The sequence below is a fragment of the Ctenopharyngodon idella genome, chromosome 2 (assembly GCF_019924925.1).
Source record: "Ctenopharyngodon idella isolate HZGC_01 chromosome 2, HZGC01, whole genome shotgun sequence".
NCBI lineage: Eukaryota > Metazoa > Chordata > Actinopteri > Cypriniformes > Xenocyprididae > Ctenopharyngodon > Ctenopharyngodon idella.
The window spans coordinates 16283030-16309126 of NC_067221.1; the positions used below are offsets into that span (position 1 = coordinate 16283030).

The following is a 26097-nucleotide window of genomic DNA, read 5'->3' on the forward strand; positions in this document are numbered from 1 at the left end:
CTGTACTTTGAAATCTACAAGGTCAATCACAGTGGGTCTGACCAGCCCCCTTTCTTTTCTTCCAGCAGGTTGTAAAGCCATTAATGCATCAAGGCTTTCGTTCACCGTTAGACCTCAAAGTGCGAGCCCCTCTCTCTCTTTAGTCTTTGGTTAAGATCAGGGGGGCGAGGTCTCCTTGTTCTCAAATGAACCATGTACTGTCTCTGGACTGCAAGATTCGGACATATTCTACTACACTACTTTGTCTTACACTTATGGATTATTAATACAGCAGCAGGTGCAAATGTTAAGGTAAATCGCGTTCGTTTTTGTATATATCGCTGTGAAACACTCTTTGGGCTTGAAGCCGTATGCTTGATCTACTAACGCTGGTTTGAATAAGCGCTCAGTTAGAAATGCCGGTTACAATGCGGGAAGCGAGAAGAGCCTCTGTGGCGGGCGTAACGTCAAACTTTCACACCAAAACACGGTTTTGACCACGTCCACGAGCACGGCTTTGCTCTTTTATAACGCGTTGCGTGCTCATTCGGATTCTGAGATCAAAGCCCAGCTAGAGTTTTTATGTCTGGACTTTTCCAAATTAAAACTGCACATTATTATTACTTTTTTTTCATCGCGATTTATTAAACCGCACGCACGTTTTGCTCATTCGCGAGCACATTTTTTTTTATTGAAAATGTCTTTTTCACGTGCCATGTGGACTCCGTGCCGGTGATAACTTTTCTTTCTGTTGCATGTTTGAGTCAAGATTGAGTTGATTCGAGGTGAATCTAGTGATGGGAAGTCCGCGACTCATTTCCGTGAATCGGTTCTTTCGAACAAACTGGCAGCTCCAGTAGTAATGAAAAGATTTATCTTGAACTCTGTCATGGAAACTAGCATGTATAAACTTTAATTAAACAATTTAATGATAAATTAAAAAGGAATTTATACCTGTACGATAATACGTTGGACCAACGGTTTGGAAAGGATGGATGGATGATTCAGCTGCGGGCGCCATCTTCAGGTCAGACGTGCAAATTCATTCGGCGTGCATTATGGGTATTCTCTAGCCTTTGAGCGTCATCTGTTGTACGCTCGGTTTTGCGGTGCATTATGGGATTGAATGAGTGCTCTCGATAACGTTTTATGGTTTTGGACACCACTACAAATGGCCTCAATGTGTACATTTTAGGTGGGTCTATTGACAGAAATGCAATATAATATACATATCTATATTTTCAGTGGTGTATAAAGACCTTACATAATGAACCGTTATGTTTTTATTACCTTAGAATGAGCCATTTCTATCTACATACACTGCGGGTCCCCTTACGTGTTAAGTCGCCATTTTGCGCCGACATGTACAGTAGCCCTAACCGGACAAACTGCTCTACAGAGCACATTTGCTTGACTGGCTACTCTCTGCTGTCTCAGACGACGACATCTTTGTCCTGTTTTGGCCACCGTAGCTTCTCTATTTTGCAATTCGCAACCTCACCGCTAGATGCAGCTAAAATTTACACACTGCACCTTTAAGGGGATAGGGGACAATTTGGACACAGCCTTAGTTTCAAAGCACCTTGTTAAAAGACTGATTCAGTCGACATATAAATATGTCACCGCGCAGTTCCATTATCCTGTTTACATGCTGCAAGTTTACATAGGCTATTGCTGTTTTATTTTCGTCTGTCCAGTTCATTTTGTTACAGACATGATTCAGCACATTGCGGCAAAAGTCATTTAGATCGTAAATATAATTTGCATACTAAATTGGTTAAAATTAATTTACACTGCTCTGAAAAAGGATTTGGATGTTATTTCTTAAAACCAACATCTCGAGAACTCGAGAACAGCTGATTCATTCTGATTCGTGATGGAATGGTTTAAACAGGTTTTGTAACAGGTTTTTCTACCGATTCATTAAAAAGATCAGAATCAAAAGAACAATTCGCTCACGAATCAGATACAAAGTAAAGCTTTTTGTCCTGCTATGGTTGTCCATAAATAGAGCATTGTCATTCGCTCAGTTGTTTGGTCTAACATTTATGGGCGTTATAGTCATAGCCAACATGCTGTTTGAAAGTAATACTATTGCTACAAAAGATGTTTTGATGCTCAGTTCGGTGTGTTAATAACCAGTTCGACCTGACCGGCGCCGTGTTCTAGCATCAGCAGACTAAACTCAAATAAAGTGACATTTCGAAACTCATCAGGCCCATATGGTCTCCCTAGGGGGTCTCCATTTTAGGACTGCATTAGAAAGTGGGGAAAAGTCTATTGTCTATTTAGAATCTAAACATCTACAGGGCATTCAGATAAAAAACATATGGGCATGCAGACTCTTGTTTGGACAAGATCCCCTTAAGATCCCCTGCGTTTGGGGCGGGGGACACTGGAGTGGCTCTAGCCAAGCTGTTTGGGTTTGTAGAGGGGGCTGCCAAACCCCCTTACTACAAAACATCCCATGATTATGCATTTCTACAAGCCTGCAGTAATAGTCAGTGTTCTTGCTTTAGGGGTCATATTCTACTGTAATCATGCTTCTAAAGAGACTCAGTCGTGAAAAAGACAGTAAGTACACATCTATGTCAAAATGTCACTTTCAAACAAGTCAATTTCATGCTTAAATATACCATAACTTTCCAAATGTCAGTTGTGGACTAAACAGTGCACTGTTCAGGATGGGTCAACGGGTGCATAGAGCTCTAGGAAGAAAATGGTCTTTGTGTAAATCCTCCTCCTTATACCAAAATCCAAACGTTGACCATTAAAGCTGGTTTGAGATCAACCATGCTGGGCAGCTCTTCTCTTTGAGAGCTTCACAAGACTTTCCAAGGAGCCGTGCCTGTGCTGTGTTAAAGTTCACTGATGCACGGCTTGAAGAGGAGTGATTAACCTGCTGTCTAGACAACAGGAGTCTGCTTAATTTGCCTACAGTCGCTTGCCCTTTCATCTGGGCCGTTAGGGGGGCTCCATCCACCTTCGTCTCCATCTCTTCCCTAAAACTGCCCTCCACTCATCTCTCTCTCTCTCTCTCTCTCTCTCTCTCTCTCTCTCTCTTTCTCTCTCTTTCTCATTCAAGTAGCAAAGTCTATCTCATCTTTAATGTCTAGGCTTGTCTTGAGTGTCTGAATTCATACACAGGCTGTGTGTTTTGAATTTCATTGTGTGTTTTCCTTACTGTCCTATTTTTTTCTGCTCTCAATTCTCTCTACTGTAATCATTCTCTCACTGTAAATGCTTGAGTCCAACATTGGAAACAAGACCTGTACAACAACAACATTTGACTAATATTAGTGCCTTGATAGTCATGACAGCTTTTATCCACAAGTTACACAGAGACGTGGTTGTGTCTGACAATAATTGCCATTGTTTACAGATTTTCCATGTTATCATGCAAGTGTGCAGCAGTGAAGCACTGTGTCTCTGTCTTTGCCAGGACAGCAGTGAGGGGAGGGAGGATTTCCAGAGGCAGCCAGACGAGGTAGCTCAGTGGTGGGGTGAATGGAGCAGCTGGTCCACCTGTTCCCGTACCTGTGGAGGAGGAGTGCGCTCTCAAGAGCGTCACTGTCTGCAGCAGAGGTAAGCCACTCTTAACTAGTACACACATGCTCATTCAGATCCAGTTCACCCGAGGAAAAAAGACCCTCTGAGTCTTTACTAATCAGAAGTGACAGGTCCAAGGTTCTCCACTATGGGTTGATAGCTGTCAATTTGACCCTGGTCTGAACCCACTTTTCACACTGGGTAATGTCACCCACGATCAACTTGTAGGTAACAAAATTAATTTAATGTTGGATTATTTGGCCCTGAATGCTCAGTCTCTTTTTAATGTTTTTACTTAGATTTCATGAACAATTTCGATCTGTAACTGGTTTACATTTAAAGTCAGCATAAAACGGAAGTTGTGATAGTCTTTTCTTCCCTATTGTGATGTATATCTGTGTGAAACGGCTTCTCAAACAAGAAAAAATGTAGAATGAATGGTTGTGGTTTGTTATGGCTATGATCTCATGTGAGTGACAGGTTGTCATGGCTTCGTGCCAGTAAACACGTCATTGGAGAAGAAAAGAGATGTCTCAGCAAAAGGGAAAGGAAGTTATTTTGAATAAAGATTACAAGGGCACATGAATTTTAAAAAAAATAATGATGTGCACGGATAAATCATGTATAGTAAATACTGCAATATTCTATAAAAAATAAGAATGTACAATTTTGCTCATGGGGACTTTAATTTAATTTACATTTTTAATCAATTTATTTACATTTATTTTAGTTTATTATTTTCTTAAAAGAAAGAGAGAAAATAATGAACAGTTGTCCCATCCATTGAAGATAAACCTTGTATAAATCAGCGTTTCCCCTCCTCAGCCTATACCAGAACACAGACTAACCCAAGTGAACCCTCACATGAGAAAGGGGGGAAGTGGGAGAGAATTCCCCTTTGACTAATATCCTCCAGAGCACCCAGAGGAATGTCATGTGGAATTAAAATCAATCCACTGGTCCACATGACACAGGGAATTCTGCTCAGAATGACAAACATATTTATAAAATGGCTTTTAGAGCAAATGGTCAAACATTTTGGGGAGATTCCACTGGAGATAAGGGCCCTGGCTGAGCCAGTCCAGCTGGCTCCCATTAGCACTTCCCAGTATGGTGGAGGCAGCGAAAGGTGTGTGTGTGGGGGGAGGGAATGGACGGAGAGAGCTAGAAAGATGAGGAGAATCATGGAGATGTTTAGAGAGATCCTAGTGGCAAATGCTGTGTTTTGGATGCTGGTTACCAGTATGGGATGCTGATATTCCCAGTTGGGCTATTATCATTAACTAAAACAAAAACCATTAAAACATTTAAATTTGGTTTTATTTTAGCTTCATTTCAATGGACAAAAGTTAATAAATATTAGATGAAAAACTTCTAACTAAACGAAAGTTAGAAATGCCTTGGCAACTAACTGAAATAAGTTTGATATGAAGCAGTAAAATTGCTAACTGGAAATAAATAAATGCTAAAACAGAACTGAAACTAAAACTGAAATAAAAACTAACCTAAACAGTATAGTAGTAATATTTAAAAAAAATTACAAAAGCACAAAATTCTAAAAATTAAACTAAAATTAAAATGAAAACTGAAAATAAAAAATAAAAGCTCATTCAAAATATTAATAAAAACTATAATAGTATATAAATAATACTAAAATAACACTGGTTCAAACTGAAAAAGCACCAGACCAGTGCTAACCAGGATAAACCAGCCTTGACTGGTTTGGTCCAGTACTGGTGTAGGCAGTTTTTTTCAATATGAATGATAGCCAAAAACAATTGAAAACTGAAAAACGCATGACAATTTTCTAGGAATATCGGTACCACATAAAGGTTATTGGTCCATATTCAAGATTTATTGGTAATGGCTGATATTAGATATTTAATTGTGCAGCTCATTTCCCCTATTTTTACATACATTTTGAAAAACACTAATAACACTGTTAAAGGCACAATATGTAAATTTTCGCCGCTAGAGGTCGCTTATTCAAAATAAAGACGTAGCTTGATGACGCCTTGATTTCGCGGACCCATGGGAGGTGTTGTCTTTTTCACGTCTACAGCCAGTGGAAAAGAATAGGGACGGCACTCATGTAGAAATCATGTTCATGGATGAGATTATTAACGTTACTGTAGTATGAAGCAGAGCAGGGCCGAGTGCTGTGAGAGCTGAAACGAGGTCGCTTGAGTGATTGCTAATGAGAGACGAGCACGACATGCCTTGCAAGCAGCAGAACTTTTATTATGCCGCAGTTGCCGCTTCCGCTTCTCCCAGTCAAGTGTATGTGGGGTAAAGCAGTGCTGTTTTATCATATTAGATACATTTGTGTGTTGAAAGTTGTCATAGTGCTACTGTGCTACTCTGCGTTTCCCCGGTGGCTGCTATGAGACTCTTGTTGCACACTGCATTATGCTAGATCGATATTAGGCATGGCAAAACATGGTACTCGCTGTAAATCAAGAAAAGAAGATTTAAACATTAAGACTTACTGTGTTGAGCTATATAACATGATTGGTTTTCTGTCGATGAATATATCCATCCAAACAGTTGCTCAACTGTCTAATAAAACACATAATATATTAAAGTGTTTTTGGTGTTTCCATGGTTTCTACAAAATAAAACCGTAAACCGAGGGTAACGCGGGTATGATGTCATTGATAGGTGATGCACAGACACGGTCCGTGCTTATTTCTCTGGATTTAAACATTCTTGGAAACATTTGGGGTAATGTAAGTACACAAGTAAACCAACATCTTACATATTGTGCCTTTAAATGTAATCTTTAACTAATCTCAAAATGAATTTCCTTTTTTTATCATGTTGTGATGCCTAAATTCACTTGTAGCATTTAAAATGACAGATTTTATAGTGTTGTATTTTATTAAACATTGTTATACTATTTTTTTAAGAGAGAACAGTATAGAATTTTAATAGCGGCCATTTATTGGTTGTCCGCCTTTACACAGTTTCTGTAGATCCTTTAATGAAAAATGTTAAAAAAATGTCTCATCAAGATGGACTTATATGCAGATGAACTGTTTTCAGACTGACGTCGACCCACAACATCAACAGTTCCTTCTGCACTGGACCGTCCAAACAGTATCAGCTGTGTAAAAACCAGGTATGACAAAAGTTTAAGAGATCTTCATAAAGATGACTGTGTATAATTAAAGCATAACCTGTAATAATGTGACTGTGTTAATGGGTGGAATACTCCATCCAAGCCAACTGGCATAACTGTGCATTTTTACACATGTTGGCTTGAAGCTCTAATATCTGCAGGCTGTTTGACCTGCTGCCTGGCTCACGAACTGTGTCTTTATTGTTGTCTGGATGTTTGCCTAGCCATGCCCAAACAGCAGAATCAGCTTCAAACAGCACCAGTGCTCTCAATTCAATGCCAAAGCCTTCGGCAGGAAGCACTATGAGTGGGTTCCACTTTATCCGGGTAAAAAACGTCCCTCAGTGTTTGCTTTTTCCAACTCTCTCTCTCTCTCTCTGTGTTTTTTAAAATCACTTTAGTGTTCTGAGTTAATTTGCTCTCCTTCTCTGTCTTTCAGCCTTTCGGTGTTCTAGACTCTTCTGAATTTCTTGTCTTGGCCCCTGGCCAGCTCTGTTATAGCTCACAGATGCCCCTTTAGGATTATTTCCTCAGCCCATAGTCCCCTATGTACAAAAGAGGCCTCTCAATGCCATAAAGACCTTTTATCTCTAGAGGAATTCTCTAAAGCCTTGATCGTAATGATGTTTTGCTGATGTCACCTCCTGTTCAGATGATTACATCAACATCTCCAATAAGCCATGTGACCTCCAGTGCACCACAACCACAGGAGAAAGGCAGCTGTTGGTGCCTGCCCACGACGGGACGTTCTGCAGGGACGGCATCTACCAGGGTGTTTGCATCGAGGGACAGTGTCAGGTGTGTCAAAATAATATTTGGTGCAAAGATTATTCCAAGCTTTAAGAAGCCAAGGTCTTGAAAGTTGAGAAGGCTACTTTAATCCTATATTTAGGATTCTTGACATTCTAGCAAAGCCGTTTTTAATATTTTAAAATTTTTATTGGTTGATAGCATTGTGTCTCAGCTAACTGTTTTGTGCAGAAATCGTGAATCATCAATAAGTTCACACTTAAATTTATTCTAAATTTATAATAAAACTAGACATGGACACATGAAATCTGTTGAGCTAAAAATGAATATTTATATATTTTATTATTATAATTGATTATGCGCTAATATGTAAAATTCTGACAGGTAATTATTTTCATATTAAGGCTAAGCACTGATAAATGGACAATTAAAATAACAGTTACACTTTATTTTACAGTACGTGTACTTACAGTGTAATTACAGTGTACTTACATAATAAAGTACTGGTATCGACATGGGTTAAGGTTAGGTTTAGGGGTAGGTTGAGGGTTAGTACCTAGTTATAACCCAGCTATTGTAATTGCTATAATAAGTACATAGTATGTACATGTGGAACTGGACTGTAAAATAAAGTGCTACCATAAAATTAATGTAAACATACACTATGTAACTTTTATCCCTCTAACTGTTAAAAAACAAAACTGCATAAATCTTGCGGAAGAACATTGTTTTGGTTGTGCTTCGGCTCTGTGCGACTGTGCAGATGAATATGGTTTATGGCACCTGTGAATACATGGAAATCCAAAAATAATGTCATCTGGCCATGTAAATGCAATATTTTATGCTGTTGTTTTGACTAATTGGAAACACATTTTTAAATTAATGACGTTCCAAAAGTTGTTATCATGACAATTGCTAGTCTGATATGGTCAAACGTTGTAGAGAGAGAGAGAGATTATCCTACTGCGCATAAAAACACAAAAAAAATAAAATAAATTGTTTACTACACATGTATTTAGGCATCACAAAATTATAATATAAAGAATGAAAATTGGAAATTAATTTTAGTATTTCTAGAGATTACATTTAACAGTGTTATTAAGTTATCAGTGATTTTAAAGATTAAGTTTAAATTAGTGTTAGATAGCAGCAAATGTAATTTAAATGTAAAAATAGAGGAAATGAGAATGAAGTGTGACCTAATGGGAAAGAGATCAGAGAAAGAGATCAGGTTTAAGCTCTTTGGTGTCATAAAGTGATCACTGATGCCTTGTGTTTGTGAGGTCATGTTCAGTGCTAACTATTCTGTTGTCTTGTTTGCAGGTGGTAGGGTGTGATGGGAAATTGTATTCCAGTAAAACCATAGACAAATGTGGAGTCTGTGGTGGAAACGGTGGTTCTTGTTATCGTGTCTCAGGATCTTACCGGAAAGGGATCACACAGTTAGGTATACCTTATGTTAGCATTAAGGGTTGATTAGACCATCTCTGGTCAATTTTTTTTTTTTTTTTTTACCTTATATCCATATATTTAATAAATTAAAGGGATAGTTCACCCAAAAATGAAAATTCTTTAATCATTTACTCACCCTCATGTTCTTCCAAACTTGTATGAATTTCTCTTTTCCGCAGAGCACAAATAAAAGATATTTTGAAGAATGTTGGTAACCAGACAGGTTTGATTCCCATTGTACTTTTTGTCCTTATAATAGAAGTCAGTGGGAACCCAAACTGTTTGGTTACCAACATTCTTCAAAATATCTTCTTTTATGTTCTTCAGAACAAGAGAAGTCATATGGGTTTGGAATGACATTAATGTGAGTTAATAATGACAGAATTATTATTTATGGATGGACTATCCCTTAATGAAGATGTTTCGTCTGACACAGTCATTAAACACAAGCATTATTTTAATGATAAATGATTTAAAATGTATTCATTTGTCTTTGTGTCTTTAGGTTATGTGTTCATAACCAATATACCAGTCGGTGCCACTGATATCCAAATCATAGAGCGGCGGAAAACTGAAAATATTTTGGGTAAGAGCTTCACCGGTGTATCAGTCAAAATTCTGGTGGGCAAAGAAAACAATAAAGAGTGATTAAATGTATCTTTCATCATCTTCCAGCTCTGTCTGATGAAGCTGGTCACTTCTTCTTCAATGGGAACAGTGTGATTGACAATCCACAGAACTTCCATGTTGCTGGGACAGTCTTTAAGTATAGGAGGCCGGCTAACCTCTTCTCTGATGGCTTTGAGTACATCATGGCTCAGGGTCCCACCCATCAGGCCCTGAATGTCATGGTAGGTATATAGGTATGTAAAATCACAACCATGTTTTTTATTTTATCTCAAATGTGATCGTCTGATAATATCTCAGACAGCATGTAGTATTAACAAGGTATCCGCGGGGCATTAAAAAGCATTAAAAGTCATTAAATGGATTTTGTGAAAATTAAGGCCTTAAATGGCATTAAAAAGCATTACATTTTATTTCTACAGGCATTAAATTTTTTAGATAGTTTTGAAGAAAAATAATACTACCAGTTTATTTTGAATAAAATAATTAATAACTTTGAAGAATTAATAACTTTGATTTGCTGTCGCAAAATATGTACATTGGTGTGATACCCACACGGAACCAGTTTGGTAATTGCCTCCGGCCGGTGCAAAATTGCCGTAACGCCGTTTTGGACAGCGGCGGGCTGGGATCTGGAGACAGAAGGTTGCATCAGTGTTGCCAACTTAGTGCCTTTTCAGGCCCCTTTTTCGACTTTTTTCTAAGAAAGCGCGTTGTGACGAATATAGCGACTTGTTAACCTGATCTAGCTTCCGAGACCCACCGGTACTGCCGCATGAGCGCGAGGTCTTGCTTTCCTGCCGCAGGCGCACCTCTCTGGTTCAGCAGCGCATTCAGTTGAGGATGTGCGCTCTGTCAGAGAACAAATAAAATAGATACTATTGCTTCTAACTTAAGTGATCATTTTACGTGTACATATAGCCAAAATCACAGCAAATGTCTTTATCTTATGTGTATGGTGATTTTGTCAGACAACGTCTCGATTATAAATCAGGATTTTAGTGCTGGTTTAACATGTCAGGGCTCGAACTTTACTTTCCCGACCGGACAAGGACCTGATTAATACCAAAAAAACAAACAAACAAAAAAAACAGCAACTTGGGAATCACCAAAACGCGAGTATGACTGATTTTATTACATTTAGTGTTAGTGGCGATCGATAGTGGATAATAATAGGCTGTATAATGTAGTGACGATAACAATGTTGTGCTGTTGAGGCTCGCGCACCATCTCGAGGAAAAATGGAAACATGAGCGAAGTACACACAAAAAGAAACTCAGTTAAACATACTGCGGTAAAAATTCAAAATGTGAAGTTTTTATAACTTGATACTGGTAAGCAAAATCACACGACCAAGAATGCTGTTTTCCTAAACAGGCTACCATCACGATTAAAAACGTGACACTGATATCATACAACAGTTCAATTAACAAGTAGTTAATATTAAGCCACTTACATTTTAGAAGGAACATTGACTTTTTTTGTTCTATTTTAGCAGCAAAAATTGTTTCAAACAAAGATCACAGCAATACCAAAGCGCAACACTCAGCCTTGTTTTCATTACTGAGTGATTCAGCGTTTTGAACGAATCGGTTGAGTCAAAGATTAAATGACCAATTTATAAACAACTGCCTCATTCTTGAATGAATCAGCCATTGGAATGAATCGTTTGAATGAATGAATCAATGACTCACTCATTAAGACGGTTACTTGCCGCCACCTACTGGTGGTTTAGTTTCATTTTTAAAAGTGTCATTTCTCCCCCAACATTTCATATTTTTATTTTCAAAAAATATTAAAAACATTCCCATAACATTATTTAATGCAGTTGTAATCAATCAAAAATATGCAGATTTACATATGTCAAAGCTGCAATATTCTGAAAAGATATTGCTTCAGAACAAATTTATATTTCTACCGTAAAAAAAAAAAAAAAATTCTGGACAAGCTACTGTTTTACTCGTACAAGTGACCGATTTACTCGTGTCCACATGACAAGGCTTAATGTCGAGCCCTGTATGTAATCTTAATGGGCCGCGTTTCAGTCACCATTTCATATTGTCTGACAACAAAAACAGAAAAAATATATAGATGAAACAGTTTTATTGGGAATTTGGCTGTATTAAAATACATTATGTGAGCAAAAGGGTAGCAGCAGAGAAGCAAACAAATGTTGGGCTGACACTTGGCAGAATGCGAATACAACAATGACATGATGAATTTTCTAATTGCCGTATGACATCATCTATCGACATTTAGCGGCATATATATATGGCATTCAAAATTTTAAAAATTGGCATTAAAAAGCATTAAATTAGATTTGATGAAACCTGTAGAAACCCTGATTAAAGACAGTTAATATTTAGTAATGTTTAACTGCACTGACACAAAAACAGAATTGGGCTGGATAATGACTGTAACTTTGCAACATCAACACTGTTATTGAACAGAATTGAATCAACACTTGAGCTGAATAATGGCACTGTTGTCTTCAGTAGAGCTGCTTATTGCTGAATTAATCTGGTTTAATAATTGATGAGCTTTGCAACATTGACAGTTATTGAATTGAACTAAATTGAGCTGAATAATAACTATTATCTTCTGTAGAGCTGTTTTACAGCTGGAATTGCTGAATTTTACAATATTAACACTGTTATTTCCTGTTTATTAATGTGAAGCTGCTTTGAAACAATCTATAAAGCAATAATAAATGTGTCTTGTTTCAAGTTGATAGTCTGTTTATTGTTTATGTGTAGTATTACAACCTCAATGGAAAGATGCCTCACATCACATACGAGTACACAGTTCCTCGAGCTGCAGAGCTGAGGGCAGCACCTCCCATGGCCTCCACCCCTGAGCAACCTCAAATAAGCAACCTGATGTCAAAGACATCCAAAGACCCTTCACCGGCAGAGCAGAAGGTTAACACGTCCTCTACGGAGCTCTCCTCCACTCATAATGAAATCGAGGAATATGGAAAGAAAGACAATCAAAGCACTTCTTTGGTAGCACAAGATAATGATGAGGTGCATGTGGGCCATGAGGAGCTGTTGTGGGGACTTCAGGCCTCTGTAAACTTCAGCGAGCTCCCTGGTCTGGTGTTGTTTAGACCTGCCAGTGAGGTCCTCCAGAACGAGCTTGATGATGAAATGCACCATCTTGAGGCACAAGGCAGTTTTGGTAAGTTATTTTCGGGTTCATTCATTGGCATTTCATGTCGCTTTTGGTGCAGACATTTGTGTAAAAATGCTGTTTTTCTTGGGAATTGCCCTTGGGTCTTTTTGGAAAAGGGGGTTCTGTTCATGTGAACTACTGTATGGTTCCTGATTGATGTAAATGCAGGAATATTTTGCCAATATGAAACAAAAATAACAAAAACAAACATTGTTCTCAATTTCAGCTTTTGTTGCGTGGTGATGGTGATAAACAGTTGTAGTTGATACTCAAGGTTATTTATCAAGTATAAGTATTTAGCAAACATAATGTGTATCAACATTCAATATGAAAGCCAGGAGGGCAATGAAATTTGGTTTTAAACTTAAGTAATTGTACAGAGTGTGAAACAACATATAATTTTAGTGTATGCATGCACTGTAACAAAAAATATGTTTTGAAAAATAATTATATTGCAATAAATGCTGTATAATAATTATATTAAAACTAATTCTAGTTAATTGTATTACAGTTTTGTAATACAATTACCGCCTTCCGTATTCTACTTACGAAGAAAGTGTAAAACTCTTGCAGTTCAAAAAGCTTCTTCAGCTCATACTCGTTGATCCCGCTCACTGCCATTATAAAGCTCGGATGCGTCAGGATATTTAATAATATAACTCTGATTGTGTTCATCAGAAAGAAGAAAGTCATATACACCTAGGATGGCTTCCTTTAAATTTTTAACCCAACGGTTGGGTTTGTCCATATTTGCCCCAAATTTCGGTTGAAACAACCCAGCATTTTTTTAGAGTGTTGTTTTCTTTGATGAATAGAAAGTTCAAAAGAACAGCATTTATTTGAAAAAGAAATCTTTTATAAAATAAATGTCTTTACTGTCACTTTTGATCAATTTAATGCATCCGTGCTAAAGAAAAGTATTAATTTCTTTAAAAAAAACCGACCCCAGACTTTTCAGTGGGAGTGTATATTTTATTAGTAAATATAGTACATTTTTCTATAATAAGTAATTGAAAAATATCCAAATTGTCAAGTTTTATAAGATAAGGAAATCTAATCATGGACTAATTAACAATGCTTTGCTGTTGTCCAGGCCCTGATTCCAACTTGATTGATGGTGATTCGTCTAGTTCCAGTGACTCCAATCACACCTCTATGCCAGTTCTGAAGAGTCTCTTCTATGATGGGGCGTCATGGCCTTCAGGCTCCAGACAGCCCTGTAAAGACGGTTCTGCACTCTCAGGTTGTGCCATTATCAAGCTCAACTCCAGCTCTTCACTGGACAACAGCCTGACACTGGAGATTTACCCGGGCAGCCTGGACTTGCACGGTTCAGATGGAGAGCCTCAGTCTGAGCCCAGGACTAATGACTCCACAAACCACCAGTCCAACCTTCTCCAGCTCCACCAGGTGGAGCCAGTGCAGACCCCCCACAGTGAGAGGTCAGACAGAGGGCATATGAGCGGATTGAGCCTTTAAATGAATGCTCTGACATATTTATTGCCATGGTCTGGCTTGAGTTGTTATGAATGGAAATGTGCACCAATCTTTCAAAACGTCACTGCATCCTTTCCACAGATGTGCTTGTTAGGGTAGAAAAAAGGTAGAAAGCTTTTTCTTTCCCAGCCTTCGACGTTCTATTCTCTGAGGGCAAGTTAACATGAAATTATGAAAAACAAATGAGTCTTTTCTTAAATTATGGATATTCAGGAACTCAGGGGATTTACATTTTCTGCTGTAGTAACTGTATTGATGGTAATGTAGTTCAATGAATCAAATTTTGGTTCAGACTTAAGCAAACATATAAAGTGTGAAAGCGACGAAAGTGTCAGGGTGGGTGAATTCAAGGTCTGATGAGTTATGTGCACTCGTTTTAGCCTATGTACGTTAAAACAATAGGCTTTAGTTTTTTTAAAAGTTATATTTTTGGCCTTTCTGGCTTTATTTGATAGGACAGTTTGAATTGAGGCAGGAATCACAAGAGCAGGTTTGGGAAAGGAGCTGGTACTGGAACTCGGTTGACCAATGCCAGTCTTACCTTATTCAGTTAAATGGCATATAAACTCTTGTGGAAATCTCTTAGGCTTATATTTTGTCTTGTCATAATTAAATTTGTCTTGTCATAATTAATTCAAAAGAACTAATTTCTGATTAATTTTCCAAACTACACCAGGATTTTTACATAACTTACATAATTTTCTTTACAAAAACAATGTATTTACTTTACAAAAAGAAAATTTGAAACAATTAGCAAAATTATACAGCTATAATATAACTGTAACGCATAAGTGAAAACAAAAAAATCTACATACAGTATTTTGTCTACACTGTATGATAGCATATAAGGTCTGTTTCCTTGTTAAAATAGTTGATTTGTATGTTAACTAATGAAAAACACTGTTTTAACACTATATAAGCTAAATATAGTATATAATATATAATATTTCAGTTGTGTGACAAAAGTCAAAAGTTGAAAAAAATGAATCAGTCATTTGAACCATCACCGCTCATGAACTTTTCTTCTTCTGCCTTTTCTCTCTCCCTTTTCTCCTATTCTGGCAGTAATGAGTTTGAGGTGGAATCTCTGGATCATGACATCAGCATGTCCGACGTGTACAGATGGAAGGTATCTGCGTATGCACCGTGCAGCTCAACATGTACCACAGGTGCAATTACAAGCACACAGAGCATATACACAGGCACTGATACACATTTGCAAACACACAACAAACCTGACCTTATGCTCTGTGTCTAGGTATAAGCACTTCCTATGCCTTATGTGTGAAGTATGATGGGTCAGAGGTGGATGAGAGCTACTGTGATGCTTTGACCAGGCCGGAGCCCACACATGAGTTCTGCACAGGGAAAGAGTGCCTGCCCAGGTTTGATACTGACACTTCCTGCCATTATTTGAGTTGTAATATAATTTGCTATATTATACAGTAAAGTAAGTAAATTCTTAAGCATAGATGTTTACATGCTGTTGATGATAGATCTTAAGTTGGGGTATTCTGTGTTCTGAGGCAGGTGGGAAACTAGTCGCTGGAGCGAGTGTTCACGTACATGTGGGGAGGGGTTTCAGTTCCGCACGGTGCGCTGCTGGAAGATGATGGCGCCGGGATTTGACAGCTCTGTGTATGATGAGCTGTGTCAGGCTGCGGAGCTGCAGAAGCCCATGACACGGAAAGCCTGCAAGAGCAAAAGCTGCGGCCCGCAGTGGGAGATCTCAGACTGGTCCGAGGTCAGTGTGCAAAGCCTTTTTTATTTAAAATGTGCATGTGAATAGAATATTAGCTGCCAAAAGTGATGTATTTCTGCACAGTTAGTTGCATTGATCTCAATTCAGTTTATTTGTATAGCACTTTTTACAATACATACTGCTCCAAAGCAGCTTTACAAAAAACCCTTGTGAAAAGGAAATACATGTTAGGATACTAGTACTTATTACAGAAATAATATAATTTAAAAGAATATACTTAAAGGATTAGTTCAATTTAAAATGAAAATTACCCCAAGCTTTACTCACCCTCCAGCAATCCTAGGTGTATATGACTTTCTTCTTTCTGATAAACACAATCGGAGTTATATTAATAAATATCCTGATGCATCCAATATTATTAAAAAATGGCAGTGAATGGGAAACAATGAGTATGAAGAAAGTACATCCATCCATGGCCTTCTGAAGCGAAGCGATGCATTTGTGTAAGAAAAATATCCATTTTTTCTAGTTATTAAATTAAAATATCTAGCTTCTGCCAGACCGCCTTTCGTATTCAACTTATGAAGGAAGTGTAACGCCTCTCACAGTTCAAAACACTTACACTACGTCCTACATCGTGTGTGTATATTAGCACCATTTGTTGTTTTCTTGTGGTATGAGATAGAGCGTTTGGACCCGGAAGCACTGCCGCGTGACGTCAGACTTAACAACCGAATAGCAGTGAATGGTAGATGACAGCAAATAGAATTTTTGTATTTGCATTGGCTGTAATAGTAAAAGAAAAAATCCTCAATAGTGTTTCCACGACTTTCCAAAAGGGGGAAAAATATAGAGAGATTGATTACAGCAGTCAGATGTCAAATTTGATGTTACTCCCTCAGTCTCTGTAGGTAATATAACACAAAGTATAGACTTATAAATGTATATTACATTATTACATTATTTAAAAACTAGATTTGCGATGTTGATAACTGCGGAAACGCGTCGTCACAGTACATGAAAAGGGTCCATAGTGAGCCAAATACGTCAGTAATCATAGTGATTTTCATTCTGATAGTGTTCAGCGCGGTGTGGCGGTCGTGGGGTGAGGAGCCGTGAGGTGCGCTGCTCCATGGAGGCCAGATTCTGTAATGAGTCAACCAGACCAGTCAGCCAGAGAGAGTGTGAGGGGCTGCCCTGTGACCGCAGGTGGACCGTCTCTGACTGGGGGCCGGTGGGTTTCAGAAAACATCCTGTAAAATATCACATAGAAACTTAAAATAGATTGTCCTATAAACATGACATTATGTGTCTTTATTTCTCCCTCTCTAAGTGCTCAGGGCCGTGTGGGGAAGGCAGGATGAGACGCTACGTGGTGTGTAAGAACAGTAATGGGAAGGTGATTTCCGATGGACAGTGCGATCCAGAGCTCAAACCGCTGGCGGTGCATCCGTGCGGAGACAAAAACTGCCACCCCCACTGGGTGGAGCAAGAGTGGGAACAGGTGAGCTGTACTGCAGTTTATGAACGCTTCCCACTGCTATGCAGTGTTATTTTAGCATTATTTATATACTATTATAGTATTTATCAATATATTGAGTTTTTTACTGTAGTATTTTGTCTTGAACCTTTCCAGTGTAATGCCACATGTGGCCGTGGGGTGAAGACACGTCAGGTGGTGTGTGCAGGGCTGGAGGGTGGTGTGTTCAAGGAGTTCCCTGAAAGGATATGTGACAGATCCCTCAGACCTGCGGACAGTGCGGCCTGTTTCGAGAGACCCTGCTCCAAGTGGTTCACCACTTCCTGGTCCCAGGTTAGGAGTGGTTATTATAGTTTAACTGCTTTAGAAACTCTTCTTGTTGAATTTTACATTTTCTTCAGAATTCAAGGGTTTCATGCCATGTGCAGCATGTTCACTGGGATGTTTACATATTAGGCACATGCTGTGACAGTGTAGTTCAAAATACTATGTATTACACAAAATGTCATGTGCCAAATGTCATAAAGTCACAACTGTGAGACATATAGTCATGAGAAATGAGGTCTCAGTAACAAGAAAAAAAGTCACAATGATGAGAAATCAAGTAGTTGCAATTGTGAGACATATAGTCACGTCTTGAGAAATGAAGTCTCAGATACAAGAAATAAAGTCATGATGAAGAAATCAAGTAGTTGCAATTGTGAGACATATAGTCACATCGTGAGAAACGAAGTCTTAGTTACAAGAAATAAAGTCACAATGAAGAAATCAAGTAGTTGCAATTGTGAGACATAGTCACGTCGTAAGAAACAAAGTCTCAGTTACAAGAAATAAAGTCACGATGAAGAAATCAAGTAGTTGCAACTGTGAGACATATAGTCACGTCTTGAGGAACGAAGTCTCAGTTACAAGAAATAAAGTCACAATGATGAGAAATCAAGTAGTTGCAATTGTGAGACATATAGTCACGTCGTGAGAAACGAAGTCTCAGTTACAAGAAATAAAGTCACGATGAAGAAATCAAGTAGTTGCAGTTGTGAGACATATAGTCACGTCGTGAGAAACGAAGTCTCAGTTACAAGAAATAAAATCACGATGAAGAAATCAAGTAGTTGCAATTGTGAGACATATAGTCACGTCTTGAGAAACGAAGTCTCAGTTACAAGAAATAAAGTCACAATGATGAGAAATCAAGTAGTTGCAATTGTGAGACATATAGTCACGTTGTGAGAAACAAAGTCTCAGTTACAAGAAATAAAGTCACGATGAAGAAATCAAGTAGTTGCAGTTGTGAGACATATAGTCACGTCGTGAGAAACGAAGTCTCAGTTACAAGAAATAAAATCACGATGAAGAAATCAAGTAGTTGCAATTGTGAGACATATAGTCACGTCTTGAGAAACGAAGTCTCAGTTACAAGAAATAAAGTCACAATGATGAGAAATCAAGTAGTTGCAATTGTGAGACATAGTCACGTTGTGAGAAACAAAGTCTCAGTTACAAGAAATAAAGTCACGATGAAGAAATCAAGTAGTTGCAATTGTGAGACATATAGTCATGTTGTGAGAAACGAATTCTCAGTTACAAGAAATAAAGTCACGATGACAAATCAAGTAGTTGCAGTTGTGAGACATATAGTCACATCGTGAGAAATGAAGTCTCAGTTACAAGAAATAGTAACAATGATGAGAAATCGTCTTGGTTACGTATGTAACCCTTGTTCCCTGAAGGAGGGAACAGAGACGGACGTCAGTAGTGACCTACGAATTGGGATATCACCAGAGAGCCCTAATTCCCAATTCGTCAGTCACTACTGACGTACGTCGAACTTGACCGTCTGAAAGGGAACAAGTTGTTGCAGTTGAGACACATATAGTCACGTTGTGAGAAATTAAGTCTCAGATACAAGAAAAAAAGTCACAATGATGAGAAATCAAGTTGCTAAGTGACAATTACAAGAAATTGTGGAATTTATAATCGCAATTATACGAAATGAAGTTGTGTGAAATGATAAAAGTCAAAATTGTTAGATAAAGCCACAATTATGAGATAGTATGGGATTTAATTGAAATTATAGAAAAAAACTTTAAATTACAAGAAATTGTGGGATTTAAAGTCACAATTACAAGAAATTAAAGTTGCAATTACAAGAAATAAAGTTGCAGTTGTGAGAAATAAAGTCTCGATTATGAGAAATAATGTCACAATTCTGTCACTCAAGAACATGTCCTATGTGAACACCTCCTATAGGCGCAGTCACAATTACCATTGCTTGGCGAAGTTTTGTTGGTAAAATCTAGTCATTTAAGTAGGAATCCGCACGATATGTCATGTGAGGGGGTAAAAGTTCCCCACAATTTTGATGATTTTGCTCATGTACAGGTTCAGGTCATGCAAATTCACCACAATGACCAACAGGCAGCTACTTCTTTTATTTCTGTGTGAGGGGTGCTACATGCATCAAGGGCAAGAGACCTTTTTTTGCCTGTGGAAAATGAATTTTCGCTAATGTGTCAGCACTTAAAGAAATGCTTCTGTATGGCATCTGATGCACATGACTCTAACCCGGACTATTTATACAGGGCTTCTGTAAGACCAACTTTTAGAAAATATTTACTTCTGCACATCGCACACAGGCTGTGATTTTTCTGTTCTGGATAATGGTTCATTAAAATGTTAACCGTTCACACATGTATTTGTGTGTGTGCCTGTGCCCTGCAGTGCAGTAAGACATGTGGGATTGGAGTGCGTGTGCGAGAGGTCAAGTGTTATCAAGGAGAAGAACTGGGCCATAGCTGTGATTCAACACTGAGACCAGAGGCCAGGCAGAGCTGTGAGGTGCAGCCCTGCACCACTGGACCACCAGGTACTGTTATAGCAAACCACAGCACTACAAATACAAACAAACTGAGGTCTCCAGACCGGCTTTAGATGGTCTAAGCTTGGATACGCACAGCAGATTTTCAACAAGACAGGCCCAGAGAAAATTGAAAAGAAATCCAATCTATCTTTATTTGGAAAGATGCTATAAGGCCGCACCCTGGCAAGGCTGTTATTTGATCATGCCAGTTGTAAGTAGTTTACGCTGTACCTTTTAATGAAACACAGCAATGGGTGCGTGTTAAAACGCTTGGCTCAATTAAAAGCACATGTGGATCTATCTTGGCACAACACAAACTAATTCCTGTGAAATTTAGACCAGATTAATGCTTTGTTGTTTTTAAGCTTTGCAGGGCAAGTGCATCATGCATGTTGTCAATTTGGCAGCCAATTTTGTGTTTTTGGACAGCAGTGACATTCCTTGTTCTCAGTTAGCGATTTAGTAGGGAGAACACAGTACAGACCCGCACTCCCTGATGTTCATTAAGATCTACTTTAAGCACTTTTCTCGACATCTCTGCAAAGATCAATCTTTTGAAATCTTAATTAATTAACTAATTAATGAATGTATTTACTTATTATACAGTTTTGTCTTTTTACATGAGAAAAATAAATGTAAATATTTAAATGTATGTATTTATTATATAACTTTCTCTGCTATTAAACTAGGATTTATTTTAATTAATTAATTTATTTATTCTTATATATTCTTTGCTATAGGTATTTTAACATTTAAAAATTAAGTGAAATAATAAAATAAATACATTTAAATAAATTAATGTATTTATATAATTCAAATTAATGAGAATAACTTGATTAAAAATTCAAGTTTCATATCTTTTAAAATTGTCTATTTACTATTTTTTCCCCAGCTGAGGATGCTTGTCTGGATAAAGCGACAGCTAACTGTGCCCTTGTCCTGCGGGTGAAGTTGTGCACTCACTGGTACTACAGGAAGGCCTGCTGTCTGTCCTGCAGGAACAAGAGCCAGTAAAGGCTGTCTGGCTCCTCAACTGTGGCCTTGCAGTTAATGTGAAGACCCTCCTCCACATACTGGACGCACTGAACCCAGAACTGTACCACTGCCTGACCATAGTCCAGCCCTACACCCCTCATTGCTGTCGCTCTCTCCTCCATAAAGAAAGGTGCTATATCAAAAGGGCACTGGCCCTTAAGTGGTCCTGCAGGGACCTAGTAAAGGCAGCTCCTATAACTGGACTGCAGAGGAGCCGTGGGTCTACTGATGATAGAGACACACTGTCCTCTGATCAAACAACTGTACAGGTTCCTCCTGTGTACTGTAGAAGCCTTGATTCTGCTCTTACACACTTTTAAACACATCGTATGATATATGTACAAAGTTTGTTTGTTTTGTTTTTGTTTGTATTTTGTGTCCACTTTTGATCTAGAAGAAGAAATAAAACTAAGAGCGGTTTTGAGATCTGGGCTGTCTTTTTTCATACATCCAAACTCTCGTGTTCACACATACTGTAAACATTCATGCTTTTAACCTGCTAAAGAAGACACTCAGTAGATTTTTGCAGAAGTGAAAGCACTTCAAATGAATGAAAGTTTACCTTAAAGCAAATGTAATGTACTTTATTTTGCTATATATATATATATATATACATATTACAAAATAATCTGGACTCTCAAATTGGTAGAAAATCAAAGGCATATGTCTAACTAAGTTGTGTTCCAAATTTGAAGTTGATAACACAAAAATTGAGCCTGTTTTCATGGTAATGCAGTCTAATTTCAAAACAGTTTTCATGGGATGAGTTTTGAGTGTTTACGCTTTCAAATGATACCTAATTTATGATCATTACTAAAATATCTAAAAGGCAAAACTAAAAACTAAACTAAAAGACAAAACTAAAAACTAATAAAAAGGCAAAAAGTATAAAGTTCACCATGTTCCACTACTGGGACACTGACAATTAACAATCTATAGTCTTAACATTTGATACAAGCTTCATTATATACAGTAAATATAAATATAACAATAGGGTACAATTTGTCTATTATATTGCTGATCAAAAGAAAAAAAAAATGTACATTACAATATCAGTATATTATTGAAATATTATTTAATATATTTTGAGACCATAAAAATGGCTTTTTTTTTAGCCCCATTGTACTTCAACAAATATATAAATCTGTTTGAATATTAAACTAAAAGTCTATATAAAAAATAAAAAAAAACCTGTGACTAAGGATTTTGTCCAGTTTTTTAAATAATTGCCAGCAGAGGTAGAAGAAAAAGACACCATGTGAGAGAAATTGATGGACTATCGTCAGTTGTTCTGCTGGGTGTGGAGACGGTCACGTTGGGTGGGGAGACGGTCACATTTGGAGGATTTGTCGCCAGGAATCTAACAGGATCACTTTGAACACCAACCCAGAAGATAGAGAAATTCTGCACAAATGTTGCCCTGCAAAAACCCATTAAATTAATTTACATTAGCAATGACAGCAGAAAAAAAAAAAAAACAGTTTGTATCACTGCGTATCATATAATTATTTGTTGAAAGTATCTTTCATTGTGTCATTTCTTTAAAATACAACCAGATTAGAAGATTTTCCTTTAGCAAATGAGGAAAAGGAACAGTAAATCTTCTACTGCAGCATTATGAAATCAATGCTTAAAAATGCTTGAAATATAATTAAATTGCTTATCACTTTTGACCAATAGGTGGTCAAATTGATTTTGTGTGGTCAGTGTAAGGAGATAATGACATATACAAACTAAGTTTGGTGTCAATATGCCAAAACATTGAATCAGCTTGGGAACATGCCATCAGTTTTGTTGATGCATTATTCAAGAACAGTTTGGTCAGTGTTTTGCCAGCATGGTGTGAAGATGATCTCAGCAGATTTTTTTGAAAATCAGACCAAAGGTCTAGGAAGAGTTTGAAAAAGTTCAAAATTCAAAAATGGTGGACAGCAAGTTCGACTGAATATGGTATCATTGTGCTCGGTATGACTCAAGGAATCTATCAAGGCCAGTTTCATTAAAATAGGCAAAATTAATCAAAAGCTTTTAGCATTTTCTGAAATTTCATTATAAATTTTGACCAGAAGGTGGCGCTGTTCAAAAACATTTTGAGAACCTTCAGGGCATGGTCTTGATGATACATACCGATTTTCGAAAACGATACGCTAATGTGTTCAGAAAATACAGCATTTTACAACAAACTCCAAAATGGCTGACACCCAAAATTGCTGATAAAACCATTCTACTCAGTATGCTGCACTGAATTAAAAGAGACCCGTTTTATATCTCCTAACCAGTAGCTTGTGCTGTACCGAAACATTGTCTTGGGTCATGCTTGTGATGACTTTTACCAAGTGGAGATATATCCTCACATCCAATCTGGCATGCTCGTCCTTAAATTCTTTTGCGTGTTATTCAAGAATGGTTGAGTTTATCAAAAAGCTTTTTGCCAGCATGGTCTGTAGATGATCTGAGCCAAAAATGGGACGAACCGTGTAGGACGAGACTGAAGTAGGTTTTTCAATCGAATCATCTTGAGCCAATCAGAGGAAAAAATAATTTCTACCTGTTTATTAGCACAAACGTAGGTGCAAATTTGGACAGTTGGTGGTGCTAGAAGGATTGATTTAGAGAATCCAGAATTGCTGTGGTTAATATTGATACTGTCCTCTATCAGTGTGCCAAACTTGATCATTTTCCCACAAGCGGTTCTGTGCTGCCATAGACTCAAGCGGAAGAAGAAGAAGAAGGAACACTAACAGGTACAATAGGTGCCTATGCACCTTCAGTTTTACCTGAACCAAATATCTGTGTTGTTACTGCTCGGAGCTTTCCACTGAACCACAATATTTGATTTGTCATCATTTGAAGTATGACTGACAGATGAGCCCTGAAAGACAGAGAATGCTGGTTCACATCAACAAGCACAATATCTTCATTCCTTCATTGCTCTATGCAAATATGTATCCAGTCACTTTAGGCTATAACTATGTAATGCAAGGTCAAAACTTCTTTACTGAAGGAAGCTTCCTAAAGTCATAGAGGTTAAGAATTACATGAGGGTGAGCAAATGACAGGAATGTTCATTTCTGGGTGCACTGTCCCTTAAATAAAAATCTTACTTCGGTTCCACAGGTGAGTAATTGAGAGTTTTCCATGACTGTGAAAGTTCCTACTGGACCCTTCTCATCCCTGGCCTGAAGAAGAAAGCCCCTGAATCCAGTCTCATTTGCTTGTAGTGTCACTGACAATAAAAAAAGTTATGTTAACTGTGATCTTGAAGGAAACTGACGCATACATCCAATAAAAATTACAAGACACTGCACTGAAAAGATACATGATTCATATGTTTTTACATTACTTTAACTCATGAAAATAATTTAATAATTTAAGTAATTTCTTTTTTTTATATACGTTTATGAGACTCAATTCTTTTTTTAAAAATAAAAATTTCATATAATTTAAGTTGAAATTAGTTGTACAGCCAGTTTCATTAAAAACGTAAAGCAGCAACTGAACTTAAGTTTTTAAGTTGAAATAGGTGGAAATTTTGTACAGTGTTGCTTAAAAATCATTTCTAAAATGGCTAGGAAAAGTGGTTATTTCTGAGAAAAACTCTAGCATGTGTTTGCAGATTCCACTAGTGGCTTGATTTTTTGTTTTTAATGAAATTTAATTTATATGTTTTTATAGATGAATGGAGCTGTCACTAACCTGTGATCACCTGACCATCTGTGTAGTTAGAGGCATCTGAGGTGACAGTATATGGAGGTTCTAATGTAGAGGCATTATTCCCATGTTCAGGAGTCATAGACATGCATGCCTGAGTCACCTGCCCATTCCTGAATGCCGTTAGAGTGTGAAGATTCAGCCAAAAAACCAGGATGAGAAACTGTATATGCATCTAAAACAGAATAAATCAAAAATATGTGTTTTCAGTTTTTAATAGCATATTGATAACAATGATGAATAATAACATTGACAATTATTGACATTTTAATGAAAACATTCAAGTTAAGTTCACTATTTAATGTTTTAACCAAGAGTTACTAACCTTCACAAAACCAAACAGCAGTGTTGTGTTGCTTTACAGAAAATGACATTAGCGGGTTTTTCATGAAGAAGAGGGATTTATAGGTCCTTGATATCAGGAGTGCAAACAATGAGTAGGCAGAAAAACAACTTTATTATTATGGGTAAACAATAAAGAAAAGGGAGTGGATAGGTGAAGCATGAGGAAGTAAAATTGGTGAATTATGAAAAATAAAAGTTGATATTTGAATAATGAGGAAATAAAACCTTCGCCTCTCTTCTACATATAAATCTTCACTCTTTAATGTCTATTGTACCTCTTAAATGTACACATTTAAGAGGTACAATAGACATTAAAGAGTGAAGATTGGATGTATGGAGATGAGAGCTTATCTAAAACTAACAGAGATCACATACCTGTATGCATCCTGGTGTAATAGATTTTTCCATGTGACCTTTGAATATGTGACACGACGTAAAAAAAACAGACAGGCCTATAGTACATTAGCTTCTAACATCATGTAAATATATATTGAGGATAGTTTATAATTTAGCATTGAATAACTACTAAGTTAAAATTTTCTAATATTTTTCTAATAAAGATTTAGGAAGTTTATAACAACAACTGTTCCTTTAAAAATAGATTCTCTATTTTTTATTAAAGTATGAGCAATTTTAAGATACATTTTCAGATTATAGATTAAATAGAACTTTAAATCTAAATGTTAACTGAATGAGAGTAAATGTCCCAATCACAAGCAAAACAAACTTGAAAACTAGAAGATACTATAAAGCTGCGACACAAATTATGCATGCAAAATCACAAATACAAAACAGTTTTTATGCCCACATGAAAT

General features: G+C 37.3%; 2 protein-coding genes across 4 annotated transcripts; one reads left to right on the forward strand and one right to left on the reverse strand.

The window, feature by feature from the left end:
- Nucleotides 1-90: 90 nt before the first annotated feature.
- LOC127503934 (ADAMTS-like protein 2) lies at nt 91-21650 on the forward strand. 3 transcript variants are annotated; one of them, XM_051878173.1, is made up of 18 exons: nt 93-291; nt 3422-3564; nt 6574-6649; nt 6874-6976; nt 7302-7447; nt 8723-8846; nt 9357-9437; nt 9527-9702; nt 12235-12658; nt 13746-14094; nt 15215-15318; nt 15408-15534; nt 15680-15893; nt 16930-17085; nt 17185-17355; nt 17488-17664; nt 20053-20197; nt 21084-21650. In XM_051878173.1, exons 1-18 carry the CDS (start codon nt 193-195, stop codon nt 21203-21205), a joined length of 2937 nt encoding a protein of 978 aa, XP_051734133.1. In that variant the 5' UTR covers nt 93-192; the 3' UTR covers nt 21206-21650. The 3 variants fall into 3 exon arrangements, with proteins under 3 accessions (XP_051734151.1, XP_051734133.1, XP_051734143.1); XM_051878183.1 differs by having other exon boundaries at nt 162-291; nt 3427-3564; XM_051878191.1 differs by lacking the exons at nt 17488-17664; nt 20053-20197; nt 21084-21650 and having other exon boundaries at nt 91-291; nt 17192-17347.
- Nucleotides 21651-21789: 139 nt separating this feature from the next.
- Nucleotides 21790-25365, reverse strand: LOC127503948 (putative defense protein). The gene is made up of 5 exons (XM_051878205.1): nt 25263-25365; nt 24923-25112; nt 24331-24452; nt 24004-24098; nt 21790-22646 (listed from the first exon to the last, which is right to left on the reverse strand). The coding sequence occupies exons 2-5, from the start codon at nt 25110-25112 to the stop codon at nt 22445-22447; spliced, it is 609 nt and encodes a 202-aa protein (XP_051734165.1). The 5' UTR covers nt 25263-25365; the 3' UTR covers nt 21790-22444.
- Nucleotides 25366-26097: the final 732 nt, after the last annotated feature.